The 14,281-nt window shown below is 37.0% G+C and overlaps 1 protein-coding gene across 1 annotated transcript; it reads left to right on the forward strand.

The window, feature by feature from the left end:
* The first annotated feature begins 442 nt into the window (after positions 1-442).
* LOC110457768 lies at positions 443-7,599 on the forward strand. The gene is made up of 4 exons (XM_021509157.1): positions 443-487; positions 2,620-2,721; positions 6,889-6,988; positions 7,410-7,599. The coding sequence occupies exons 1-4, from the start codon at positions 458-460 to the stop codon at positions 7,568-7,570; spliced, it is 393 nt and encodes a 130-aa protein (XP_021364832.1). The 5' UTR covers positions 443-457; the 3' UTR covers positions 7,571-7,599.
* Positions 7,600-14,281: the final 6,682 nt, after the last annotated feature.

Genomic DNA, 14,281 nt, shown 5'->3' on the forward strand with positions numbered 1-14,281 from the left:
TATTGTTTGTTTATGCTGATCAAGAAAAACTAACCTGATATCAATTCATAGTTTGGCATTGAGCTTTTCTGAAACATACATTATATATTTGGTTTAACAATGTGAATATAATGTGACACCTCAAAAAAAAAATATGATCAGTGAGGTTAGATGTTTAAAATGTTGTTCGAAAATCATGATGAATGCACTGAACATGATTAACCAGTTTTAATGATGGTAGACTGACTGACACACGTCAAAAACTGTTCATGTAATAAAAAATATATATGTGCGATTCATCGGATATTGGTCTAAACATCTTCCTTGTTGTTTTTGCTTTGACATTAATAGCTTGCCCTTTCAGCTTAATACTCTAAGCTTCTGAGAAACATTAAATTAGGCGTGACGATTCACGTATATAAATTAATACGTTGATATTTGATTATTTAAGTTCATTGTCGGGGCGAGGAATCTAACAATGGAAAGACTAGGAATACAGTTTTCGCTTGTAAGTTTTATAAAAGAACGTTTGAAATGTGTTTGTCGTAAAATCATAGAGGTCTATTGCATTCTTTAATGTTAAATAACGACTGTTTATATGAATTATATTCAACCTAGAAATATTGACATGTGTTTGTCGTTATATCATAGAGAGTTGCTACACTCTTTAAATGTTAAATATTGGCGAATGTAATGAATTATATTCTGTCCTAGAAATATTGAAATGTGTTTGTCTTTATGTTTATAGCGAGTACACTCTTTAAATGTTAAATATCGGCGTTTTTTATGAATTATTCCAACTTAATAAATGTTGATATTAACCTTTATAATTTATATATAAAAATATATATGCACATCTCAGATATTTCTTAAGTAATAGAGTCGTCCACTTTTTTCGAAACATTCTCCTTAGGTTGGTTGATATGGATTGTGAAGAGATTCTTGTAGCTCCGATGACTAGTACGTTTTGTATTCTGTTACTTTCATCAGACAAATGAACAGTGAAGCGTATGCACACAAATATGTAAAATATCTACGAGCTGCGCCGTAAGCGTATGTACAATTGGTTGTTCTATAGTTACCGAAATGGCTCGATTCAGCTACGCTTTGTTTAATGCCTGGTCAAAGATGTGCGGAAGGCTTATTGACGAAAATTCATTTCACATGATGTTCTCTCTCTCTCTTTACGAACACACAATTTGATGATGCAACGCTTAGACTTAGACAGAACCTGGCATAAGAACACAAACCTCCAGATCCAGGACATTATTGATTTGCTGGAATTTGTGCTGTGAACAACATCTTTTAGTTTCCGAGACAACATCTATCAGCAGCGCTTCGGCACTAATATGGGTAGTCCAGTGTCTCCCATTGAGGCCAACTTGTTGATGGAACATCTGGAGTAAGAAGCAAAAGCCACTGCTCCGATGTTGACGAAATACTTGAGATATCAAGAAGGGATCACAAAAGGATTTGACCACCTATATCAATACCACAGATGACACTTACAACAGCAAATGTACATGTGGAAGAAACCAATGACACAGTGCCTTTCCTAGACACTCTTCTGGTAAGGAAAAAAGACGAAACAATGAAGGTATTGGTCTATAGAAAAAACATACGGACCAATCCCTGAACTTCAAACCTCACCATCCTTTGCACTTGAAGTTATGCGTCGTCTGCACATTGCTAATATACAGATTTGATACAATTGTCACAGAACAATAGGACAAAACACTAGAGCAATTAAACCCTGTGCATATCCGGAATGGGACCTAAAACGGATACAGAAACAGTGTCAAAGTAAGGGGAAGAACAATAGAAGGCCAATCAAGGATAAGAACAAAATCAAAAGGTCAGGTTTTTATTCCGTATATGAAAATTATCCGAAACCACCCAGATGAGATATCACGTTTATGGCATAGCAACATCCATGAAGACACACACGACGTTTCTTGTCCTAGTACACCCAAAGGATAAAACTCCTACAGAAAGCGTCGCAGAATGCGTGTACAAAATCGGATGCAAAACCTGAGACACATTGTATATTGGGAAGACTGGAAGGCGTTTTGGAACCGCCTTGGCGAACACTGGAATGATACGAATCCCCAAAAGGGAAAGAAATTCACCCGATGAGAAAGGAAGCAGTTAGATCAATAAATCGGCAATTACAGACCATACCACAGAGAAAAATCATGTGATTGACTGGGATAACTACAAAGTATTGGATAGAGGGAGATACATTTATTGGACAAAAAGAGTAATCTGTTCAAGCGGCAGATAAAGGAAGCCAGCTTGATACGCTGCAATCGTCCATTTATGAATCGAAATGAGGGGGCTCATAGAGTCTCACACATCTGTGACCAAGTATTAAACAAACTGTAGCTGAATCGAGTCATTTCGGTACATCTATAACAACTTATTGTACATACACTTACAGCGTAGCCGAATCGACATCGATTTGTAGACAACTCGTACATATTTTACACCATTGTGTACATACGCTTCACTGGTCATTTGTCTGATGAAGGTGACATGTACATACCGTACTAGCTATCGAAACGTCACAAAGAAACTTTTTTGGTTGTGCTACATGAATCTTTTCCCAATCAATAGTCGTTCACTCATTTTTCCTTTCAGGTTTTGATGCTTATATTTTGTCAAGTGTCAAGGAGTCAGTTTCCTTTTTATGAAAAATACCGTAATCCTGGCATTCAGTGGTATTCCCGGCAATTATGCAGGGTATGTATCTTTACACAAATTGAGCACGGTATCATACAATATACAATGCTAAAATGTACACGTGATTTTGATATAAATATAAATATCAAACGGACGATTGTGAATCTTAAAATACTCCCAAAAAGCGAAAGAAGACCTTACGAGGATGGTGAGGAGGGTGTATATTTCTTGTCTTTTTCTTTTGAAGTGTTCATGTTTATTTTTTTGTTAATTTGTAAATATTTCTTTTCTTCATATGTTGCATTACAGTTTCTACTATTTTTAGTTCTGATACAGTTTTGTTTAAGCATTTTTAATTTATAGTATTTCTCTTAGTACTGCCGTGCCTCCGTGTCCATGTCGTGTCTCCTTTGACACTAACATACCCAGTGTTTCTCTCATCACTACTATGTCCAAGTGTTTTCGTTATCTCTTCCATGTCCCTAGTGTTTACCTTGTCCGATCTGTCTTGACCTTTAGGTAACATTTCTCGGAATTTTACACTGCGATGTATTCATCCGCACGTTAACTACTTGAAATCGACAATTTGCATTGTAAATGTTCTGTTTTGTCGTTATATGTATATTTTTGATGTTGTTAGATGTATGATGTTGTAGATAAAATATAATCTACACTGTGAAATACATTGTAATCTATGTAAGGACGGTCTACATTTTTACGCGGAAGCATTCAAATGCAGCTTTAGAAGTGAAGAGGTCGTTATCATTTAAGGCCCAAGGCGGAATATTTGTAGCTTTTAGCAAAGTTGAATAGTTCTTTTCGAGCTAAAAGATGCGAAAAAAAAATCAATTACCTGTAACTGAGCAAGTTGGGTTATTTCAGTCTCGGGCTAAGATTCGCCTCGGTTGGGATTTTGTTACAGAATCTTAACCATCGACCGAGATAACCCGATCTCGCTCATTTACAGGTAAAATATTTTATTAGTCTCTTTCATATTTCCGAAGTTTCATTGTCTCTTCCGTGTCCCAAAGATTCCCTTGTATGTCCGCAAAGTTTCCCTTGTCTCTTCCGTGTCACGAAAGTTTCCCTTGTCTCTTCCGTGTCCCGAAAGTTTCCATTGCATCTTCCATGTCCCCGATGTTTCCATTGTCTCTTCCATGTACCGATGTTGCCTTGTCTCTTTCGTGTCCCAAATTTTTTCTTATATCTTACATGTCATCAAAGTTTCCCCTGTCTCGTCCGTTTCTCCAAAGTTTCCCATATTTCTTTAGTGTCCCAATCCCACGTTTCCTTGTCTCGTCCATGTCCCCATTCAATGTTTTCGTTGTCACCTCCGTGTGCCAAGTTTCCCTTGTCGCTTCCTTATCCCCATTTTTCTATGTCTCTTCCGTGTTCTAATCCGTTGTTTTCCTCGTCTCTTCCATGTCCCCATGTTGCCTTGTCTCTTCCGTGTTCCAAAGTTTCCCTTATATCTTCCATGTCCGCAAAGTTTTCCTTGTCTCATCCGTGTCTCCAAAGTTTCCCCTTTTTTTACAATGTACCAATCCATTTTTTTCATTGTCTCTTCCATGTCCCCGATATATTCATTGTCTCTTCTATGTCCCCATCCAATGTTTCGTTGTCACCTCCGTGTCCCATGTTTCCCTTGTCGCTTCCATGTACCCATGTTTCCTTATCCCTTCCGTGTCCCAATCCGATGTTTCCATTGTCTCTTCCATATACCTATGTTGCCTTGTCTCTTTCGTGTCCCAATTTTTCCCTTATATCTTACATGACCGCAAAGTTTCCCTTGTCTCGTCCGTTTCTCCAAAGTTTCCCATATTTCTTAAGTGTCCCAATCCCACGTTTCCTTGTCTCGTCCATGTCCCCATTCAATGTTTTCGTTGTCACCTCCGTGTCCCATGTTTCCCTTGTCGCTTCCGTGTCCCCATGTTTCCTTATCCCTTCCGTGTCCCAATCTGATGTTTCCATTGTCTCTTCCCTGTACCGAGGTTGCCTTGTTTCTTTCGTGTCCTAAATTTTCCCTTATATCTTACATGTCATCAAAGTTTCCCCTGTCTCGTCCGTTTCTCCAAAGTTTCCCATATTTCTTTAGTGTCCCAATCCCACGTTTCCTTGTCTCGTCCATGTCCCCATTCAATGTTTTCGTTGTCGCTTCCTTATCCCCATTTTTCTATGTCTCTTCCGTGTTCCAATCCGTTGTTTTCCTCGTCTCTTCCATGTCCCCATGTTGCCTTGTCTCTTCCGTGTCCCAAAGTTTCCCTTATATCTTCCATGCCCGCAAAGTTTCCCTTGTCTCATTCGTATCTCCAAAGTTTCCCTTGTTTCTGCAATGTACCAATCCAATGTTTTCATTGTCTCTTCCATGTCCCCGATATATTCATTGTCACTTCCATGTCCCCATGTTTCCTTATCCCTTCCGTGTCCCCATTCAATGTTTTCGTTGTCGCTTCCTTATCCCCATTTTTCTATGTCTCTTCCGTGTTCCAATCCGTTGTTTTCCTCGTCTCTTCCATGTCCCCATGTTGCCTTGTCTCTTCCGTGTCCCAAAGTTTCCCTTATATCTTCCATGTCCGCAAAGTTTCCCTTGTCTCATTCGTATCTCCAAAGTTTCCCTTGTTTCTGCAATGTACCAATCCAATGTTTTCATTGTCTCTTCCATGTCCCCGATATATTCATTGTCTCTTCCATGTCCCCATGTTTCCTTATCCCTTCCGTGTCCCAATCCGATGTTTCCATTGTCTCTTCCATGTCCCCGACATATTCATTGTCTCTTCTATGTCCCCATCCAATGTTTCGTTGTCACTTACATGTCCCATGTTTCCCTTGTCACTTCCATGTCCCCATGTTTTCGTTGTTACTACCATGTCCCCATCCTGCCCTTGTCACTACCATGTCCCCATTTTCCCTTGTCACTACCATGTCCCCATTTCCCCTTGTCACTACCATGTCCCCATTTTCCCTTGTCACTACCATATACCTTTGTGTTGTCGTGACAATCTTGCTACTTCTATGTACCCTTGTAACTACCATGTCCCCATTTCCCCTTGTCACTGCCATGTCCCCATTTTCCCTTGTCACTACCATGTCCCCATTTTCCCTTGTCACTCCCATATCCCTTTGTGTTGTCGTGACAATCTTGCTCCTTCTATGTCCCCTTGTCACTACCATGTCCCCATTTCCCCTTGTCACTACCATGTCCCCATTTTCCCTTGTCACTACCATGTCCCCATGTCCCCTTGTCACTACCATGTCCCCATGTCCCCTTGTCACTACCATATACCTTTGTGTTGTCGTGACAATCTTGCTACTTCTATGTCCCTTTGTCTCGTTTGTTATCATCATGCCATTGTTTGTGTTTAGTCACTCCTGTCATAATCAAGTTTCTTTGTCTTTTTTGTCGCTACCAAGCCCCATGTCTGTGTTACTACTATCACGTCACGGTGATTCCCGGTCAAAATCATGTTCCTTGATTTGCTCGTATCTCTCTTGTTACTGTGATGTCCCCTTGTTTATGTCATGTCTCTTTTGTCACTTCCAAGGCCCCGTGTCTATGTTGCTACATTCATGTCCGAGTGCTCATGCTGTCAATAGCATTTTCGGTGTCTTTGTCAAGTCTCTCGTGACATTGCTCTGTCCCCGTGTCTTTATCTTCATATGTATTGATACAACAATGCACCGGTGTCTCTTTTCTAATTAGACACGAACCATATCTCGCTATCCATTCCGTCTTTGCATATTGCAGAGTTATCTTCTCCTGGGAGCAGGGATTGATTGTTACGTCACTTGTTTGTGAGAGTAACGTCATCAATTTTTGAGAAAACGACGTAATTTTCTCACACAAACCAATGACGTAACAATCAATACCTGCTCCCAAGAGAAGATAACTCTGCAATACTCAAAGACGGAATATCGCGTACCTCTTCACATTACCGGGTACCATGTCTTTCAAGCACGACAGTTCTTCGCCAAGGATAACCACATCCCAAATTAAAATCAACTTTAGAAAGACATTACATCACTTTGAGACATTTCATTTTTCAGCGATCAACATTTCATAAAAAAATGAGACCGTAAAGCCAGCATCTTGGCTGTTTTCTGATATTGCGGTAGAAATGATATCTATAGTAACCAATCTAATATCTTTGATAATTATACAGTCAGTCTACACATATTGCAGCGTAGCGTATCTTCATTTTATAATATATGATATGTCCTGTTTTCCAGAACCCGCGATGCGGTTTTGAGGAACTTTGTGAATTTCAAACTTTGCCATGCTTAATCCCGACATGTGTTAGTATACCAGTGCCAGTGTGTACGCCAGTAGGTAAGTATCATGTCTGCCTTGTTAATAACACTTCCGCACGAGATGTATTTATGGTGTATGCTTTATATATATAGTAATCGATTATTACACAGTATTTTCAGGGTTTGTCGTGATAAAATCATTCTGTATAGGGTTAATCCCCTTGTGTAAAGGATATATCTCTGTCGGTTATAATAAAAGTTTTATCTTGTATAAAGCATTTACGTATATAAAGGAAACTTGCCTATGTTAATTATTGTCATTTTAGTTTCCTTTACACTTTCATATTTCATCAAATAAAGTATAAAGATATCAATAACATGTTAGTTTACAGTTATTGTTATTATATTTAGAACAATTGACTAAATGATAATCTGAGACGAACCTTCATAAATCAAAAGTTGCTCCAGATATATAATTCTGAATTGGAATGGTTTTGCAGGTGCCGGACGGGTTGATAAGGGTGGACGATGTCCCCCTCCTTCCTTTATCATATCAGATCGGATCAGATGTTTTCAAGACTTCGGTTGTCCTGGGAATGAACTATGTTGTCATGGATACAGAGGAAGCAAGTGCAGTCCTTTTTTCCCTTTACAAAATTAAATGTTCGCAATAAAATGCTTTTTGCTACTTTCCCGACACTAAAACATGTTCTTTCTAAGTGATCATATACGTTTGTCGAATTCATTTGAAACTTAATACAGACTATGTAAGTAATTATCCATAGTAAATGTTATATCATATTAATATGTGCATTGTTTTCTTTTCGTTTTCAACCAATAAACGCGCAGTATGAGAGGGGAACTCAATACTACTGTGTATCTCAATAGATCACTGTCGTATCCTGTATACTTTATAATAAAAGAGCTTAAACAAAGTCAATTTTATCATATTTAATGTCAATATACTATGCTTATAAGCTAAAATTTTGACGTGGATTGCATAAAGCACTAGATAAAGAAATATTGAAATTAACACTTAATGTGCTAGAATATTCTCTACCAATTGAAAAACAAATACTCAAAATGGGATAATGTTCCTTAAAGACATAATATAAACAAAGGAGTTGATCTGTACAAATATGTCCACATTTACACTCTTTAGTATCTCTATAGTAAATTTCCTCCATCAATATCAGAACACACATTCAGAGTACGATACAGGCTAACAATCTCCTGTCATTCCCATTCAGCCAATTATATCCCATATATATTCGAAAACCACCCTTTATTGTCGCACTTTGAAATATATGTTGTTGTTTTATTTTGCCCTCCGGAACACTAATACTCAGGTAAATGTTACGCTCAGATTGACTAAAATCTACTTCGTAACAGCTTAAATTATCAACTTATCTACAATTCTGTATTTTAATACTATATTGCGGAAATTGGTCAATTGAAATGAGCAAACCTTAGAGGCTCTCTAAAAAGATGAAGGTAAAGACATTGTTTGAAACTTAATGCAATGCAGTTATAAAACAGATGATGCACGTGTTAAACGTTGCCATTCACATAGATAAATGGAGATAACGCCATATTTGTGTTATCAAAACTGGACTTGAAGCCAGGAATCGTTTTTTGGATCGGTAAAAAACGCACTGGTTTCCAGATGCATAATTCATTAATAATTAATATGATCAACTTAGTTTTTCAGACGAGCGTATATTTTATATCAGTTACGGATTTATCATATTTTATTAAGAGTTGAAAATATTTTTTAACTTGCTCAGCTTTCTGCATCGACTTACATGATTTTGTACCCTTTTCTTCATACTTCGAATGACTTTTTTACGTCAAATCTGGTTTACCTTAGATCTAGAGTTTGGCCGTAACCTTGCGGCTAAAAATTATTCTGGTACACTCAACAATGTATACGAGTTAAAAAAATATAATAGGATACAGGAGCGGCTTCAAAACAATAATCATTCGAACTCAAAATCGATGAAACGTGAGTAAATTAGGAATAAAACAAAAGATTTACATGGAGACCCTTAAAAACGTACAAGGAGAATAAGACCAGGTATCAAGGAAGGGTAAGAGTCTCCTTCTTCATCGACGACTCCCGCCATGTAAATCTAGGTCACGTCAAAGTAATGCCACTTCCTCATATTGAGAACTCGGGTAGTTGCAACAAAACCCCAAAGTGTACTTTTGAGTATTATGATTTCTTTTTATAATAAATAATTTTTGTAGCAGAAATTTGTGCGATATGGAACGTCACAAAAGGTTAAATAGACACAATTCCTGTAGGTGGTACTTCTGCATATGCCAGCGAGCAATTTAGTCATGGAATTTCCAGATCCCATTTAAGACCTTTAATTAATGTTTGTTTGCTTTTTTGATAAATGATTTCAAGCAAATAAACATCGAATCATTTTTACGTTTGATTTGCAATTTGTAAACAAGACTTTAATGCCAAACATTTTTAAAAGCTCAACAGATAAAATAATTAGAAACACGATGGAAGGAAGCATTTGTTTGTATTCCGTCTTTACGTATTGCAGAGTTATCTTCTCTTGTGAGCAGGTATTGATTGTTACGTCATTGGTTTGTGTGAGAAAATTCCGTCGTTTTCTCAAAAATTGATGACGTTCCTCTCACAAACAAATGATGTAACAATCAATACCTGATCACAAGTGCAGATAACTCTGCAATACGAAAAGACGGAATACAGAGAAAACCAATCAAAGTAAGATTTTATAACGCCATATAGCATATTCAACAATTCTAGACTCATCAGTGGTTCTAAAGTTCAAAAGGTTTAGGTAAAAGCGAAATAATATCACGTCATCACAGATAGAACTCGGGTAGTCATAAAAAGGAGGCACGGAAGTGTAGTGGAAGGACGTTGAACTCGTGAAGGGTTGTGAGTTCGAGTCACGTCACGGCACTGTGTTGTATCTTTGAGCAAGAAACTTTACCCAACTTGTTCCAGTCTACTCAGCTTTAATGAGTACGTGGTTGAGCAGTGCTGGAATTATTGAATGCTAGCTGTAAGCGCCGAATGGCAGCACCGTCTGCATGCTCCCCAAGACGACCTACGAACTTTGTTGTGATAAAAAAGGTATATAAGAACCTCGAATTATTATTATTATTGTTGTTATTATTTAAAGATTGAAAATCCATAAAGCCATCGAAAACATGTTTAATATAACAAAAAGCAATTCATATAACATTAATATTAAAAATGAGGATAAGTATTTTTGTTATTTTGAAATATCGGGAAATATCAACCGCTATAAAAACTACGTTTGCTGTTTTGTTCAGTCATAACTTTTCACATGTAAGCACCGTAGCAAAATGATAAATTATTAAATAGCACAGGTCTTGAATTGATACAAATCAGTCAGACTTAATATGATAGGAGGTATTTATGTTGTAGATTAATTACTAGATTATATGCCACATTTAAAGTCATTCAAATACAATGTAACTATGTTTATATATTTGATAAACCGGATAAATGGTTTCAATCGACTGATATAGCAGCTGATATGTCGTATCTGTTTTACTGCAACAAAGAAATAGCAAGATAACGTATTCTTCATTCAAAAACACACATTGATCATGCCATCTTAATGTCACGTTCTGTCTTCTAGGCAACTTGACTGAAGATGATCAAACAATTAGCTTAAGTACGAAACGAAATATTATGCCGATCAGTTCACTACACTTTATAAATATGCCGTTTGTTAACTCTTGGGTCTAGACGATGAATATTAAGATGAGCAAATGAAAATATATTGGCATTTTGTGGCGTCTGATAAGAGTAATTAACCTATTCTCTGCCGACTTTGAGATGGATGTGTTTGTCCCGTTGTTATATCACAAACACTGCATTAGAGCAAGAACTTTTAATATATCTTTACAATTACAGCATTATGTAAATAAATTTAGGCTTATTTTGATACGATTTCCACACATGATACACGTATCCAAGGAGAGACAACTCCTACAATGTTACAATGTAACAACTTTACTATTAATCTCTGTTGTACAGCACTCAAGTTATCTTTTCAATCAAATTGTTTTGAAAAAAGATTATTAACAGCAAGCACAATCCAATGTGAATGGGTTTTTTTCCATCAGAAATTGTTCGGGACTTTTCGGTTTAGGTTTAAAGTAATCGTAGACCACTGATGTCGTTACGTCAAATTCAGATTATAACGGAATTTCCTGTACGGTTTCCGACTGTACGTCACACATATATGTGTGTGTGTGAACATGGTATCAGTTGTATAACAAACGTATTTTGAAAATAAACACATGCATGACAATCGGTGTATAATTTCATAATTTGAATCGAAAGAAGCTTGAAGCAGTAATGATATAATGATTATTTCAGACATAAACAAAATGTATGTATTTTTCTCGTTGAAGAAACGTTTCATTACATTCATGCCAACCACACGACTTATTACATACTGTTCAAACGACCAAACGAATTCAGTTTTAAGCCTTCTCAGTTTCCAACAACCTTGTTCAAGGTAACGTTTTCCCCCTCTTTATCTACAGAGAACCGTTGGTAACGAAAAACAGAAGATAGTAACAAGGCACTAAACCTTCTGAGTGATAAGCATGTTTAGGAACAGGGCATACAAATATCCCCGACCATTGTCCGCTTATTCTTCACCATCAGTGTGATAACAGTTCTGAAGGATTCAACGCTCAAGCAGTGCAATAAACTTCAATTACTTGTGTGATAACCATTAAAACACGAGATGGTCTGTCTCGGGCTTCAACCGTCAGTGCGGCAACCGTTTAGACCTACCTAATGAACTGTAGGTTCAACCACCAAACAGAAAAATGCAATTACGCATGTTTCATAATTCTAGTGAAAATTGTGAAAACTGGCCATTTCACGCTTAACTCCGTGGTCTGTGTTGCACTCATTAGAAAGGATATACCTGTAATATATATGTAAATACAGGTGAATACCGAAGTGTCTACAAAACCATAAATCGAACTCAAAATCGATATAACTAGGGATAAATATGAACAAATTAAAGAATAACATGGGTACCTTTGCAAAAGAACAGGGAAAATCAGACCACGTGTTCCAAAAGGGGAAGCGTCCTCTGCTTCAACGATGACACCCGTCATGTAGATCTAGGTCAAATTCAAGTAATGTCACGTCCTCACATCGAGAAGACGTGGTAGTGACAAAAAAACACGGCAAAGCTATCAAACGATCATAATGAAAAACGCAAACCTTTATACCACACAGCAACATAGAATATTTCTCTTCGAAATCATGGTGGCGACAATAAATCTTGTCCACAGCCTTCATCAGCCTGTATCTGTCCATCAGACATTGGCACCTATCACAGAATTCGTGATAGTCGAAGCAAGCTTTTGAGGACCGAATCAACTTCGACATGTATACATCGTAGATGTCGCTATCAAGAAAAGGAAAGTCACCGATCGGCAGGTCGAAATCGTCCCGCAAATTGTACAGCTGAGTAGTAAGCCGTACCTGTGGGTCATGCTGTATGTAAAGATCGACAAAAGCGGCTGACGTAGAAGAGTGTTTTTTTTTTAATTCAACTGCTTGTGTGATAACCATTGGAACAGGAGTCGACAATCCACGCTTAAACAAGCCTTCAAACTTCAACCATCTCTGTGGTAAACATTAGACAGGAGATTATAGTACCACAAACTTCATACTTTCAGTGACTTTTGCGATTAGTGACGTTTTCTTGCTTAACGTCCATCGTCTGTGTGAACCAATAAATCGGTGATACAATTTTATAGTATCAAACTTGGACCATCCAACCTGAAATCAGGAATTAACTTTAATCGTCTTTGTGGTAACAATAACGCTGATCTGTCCATTATATACAACTGGACAGTGCAATGTTTAAAAGTTTGTCTAGATTAGGACTGGATTCGTGCTGCTAAACTTTCCTCTCTTAACGAACAATATATGTGAATATAAGTGTTTTTTCTCTCCAATATCCGTTAATTATTAATAATTAAATCGTATACAGTCAAATATCGTTTATCTTTGTTCCATTACATTTGAATTGCTTATTTTCTGGCAAGACTTACACACTTCATTAATAACAAGTCAATAAAGGTATGTTTTCATCCAAAGGTGTAATAACTTTTAAGTGTTTTCATATCCGTTGTTGTATGAGTTGTGTTCAAGTTGTATACTTGTATACAGACAAGTCACAAGAATTCTGATAAAGATGTGTTCTCCTGTGCAGTCAGGTGGAACGTTATACAATAGGATAGGTATGAACAACTGATATCATACTGACAATGTCACATGTTTTTCAGGGAATATTTGTGTAAACAAAGGCTACAGATGATCGGGTCCTGTTATTTTAGCAATACAGCTACCCTACATAACACGATGGTGGGGCCACTACTAAATAATAGGCATAAGAAAGCACCAAAATTAAACACACATGATCGCCAAACGCCAATAGTTGACGCACCAAAATTTAACCATCCCATTTTTAGCAAACCAACGCGTAGATATACAAAATTAAAAATATTGTTTGAGAACGGAATATTTGAAGATAGTTGTCCCGGATCTAGAAGAATGCTATTTCAAATATTTATATCCTTATTAAAACGATATCCTGTCCACAAATTACTTTTCAATTTGTGGCTAGCCACTGTCAATTAATCTGTCCGATGAATCAAAATTACGTGTTCAAGAATAGTCTCAATTTTCCAGAAATCTGTAAATGCAGAAATTGTCTCCAACAGTTACACAATAAGTGTTACCATTAATAATAAGTTGGACTTCACCCATTCTTTAATTTCACAATCAAGCGTTATTTTCTTTATTAGTTTCAATGTTACTTACAGGCTGCGCTGGTGTTATTTTAGTTACATCTCATTCAGACACATTCCTGGTACGAAGCCTCAGCCGTTAACGCTACTTATATGTTGTTTAGCTCTGTAGATTTGGACAGACTGTCAGAGGTTGTGACCAGGAACTTATTTCTCGCACGTTTTTGTTGTTTGCCATGCTATGTTTGTTTGTTTACCATATCCAACAGAAAACTATTCGACATGATGATGAGAAAGATGTAGCTGTATGTTGACAAGTTACTTGGGCGTTATGTGATCGACTAAGAGAGACAGATGAAACAATTGATTATTCATTAATATATAACAGTCGTATTTCTACAATGAATGGTATTAAAAGGTCCATAGATCAATGCACAGTCATGCATGTTGGTGTGATTCATGCACGTATTCTTATACAGTAATGTATGGATTTTATATGTTTTTGTTTCTATTTTAAATATATACACAATGGTGAATAATAGATGATTTAAAGATCATAAATATG

Source organism: Mizuhopecten yessoensis, unplaced genomic scaffold (genome assembly GCF_002113885.1).
Source record: "Mizuhopecten yessoensis strain PY_sf001 unplaced genomic scaffold, ASM211388v2 scaffold1171, whole genome shotgun sequence".
Taxonomy (NCBI): Eukaryota; Metazoa; Mollusca; class Bivalvia; order Pectinida; family Pectinidae; genus Mizuhopecten; species Mizuhopecten yessoensis.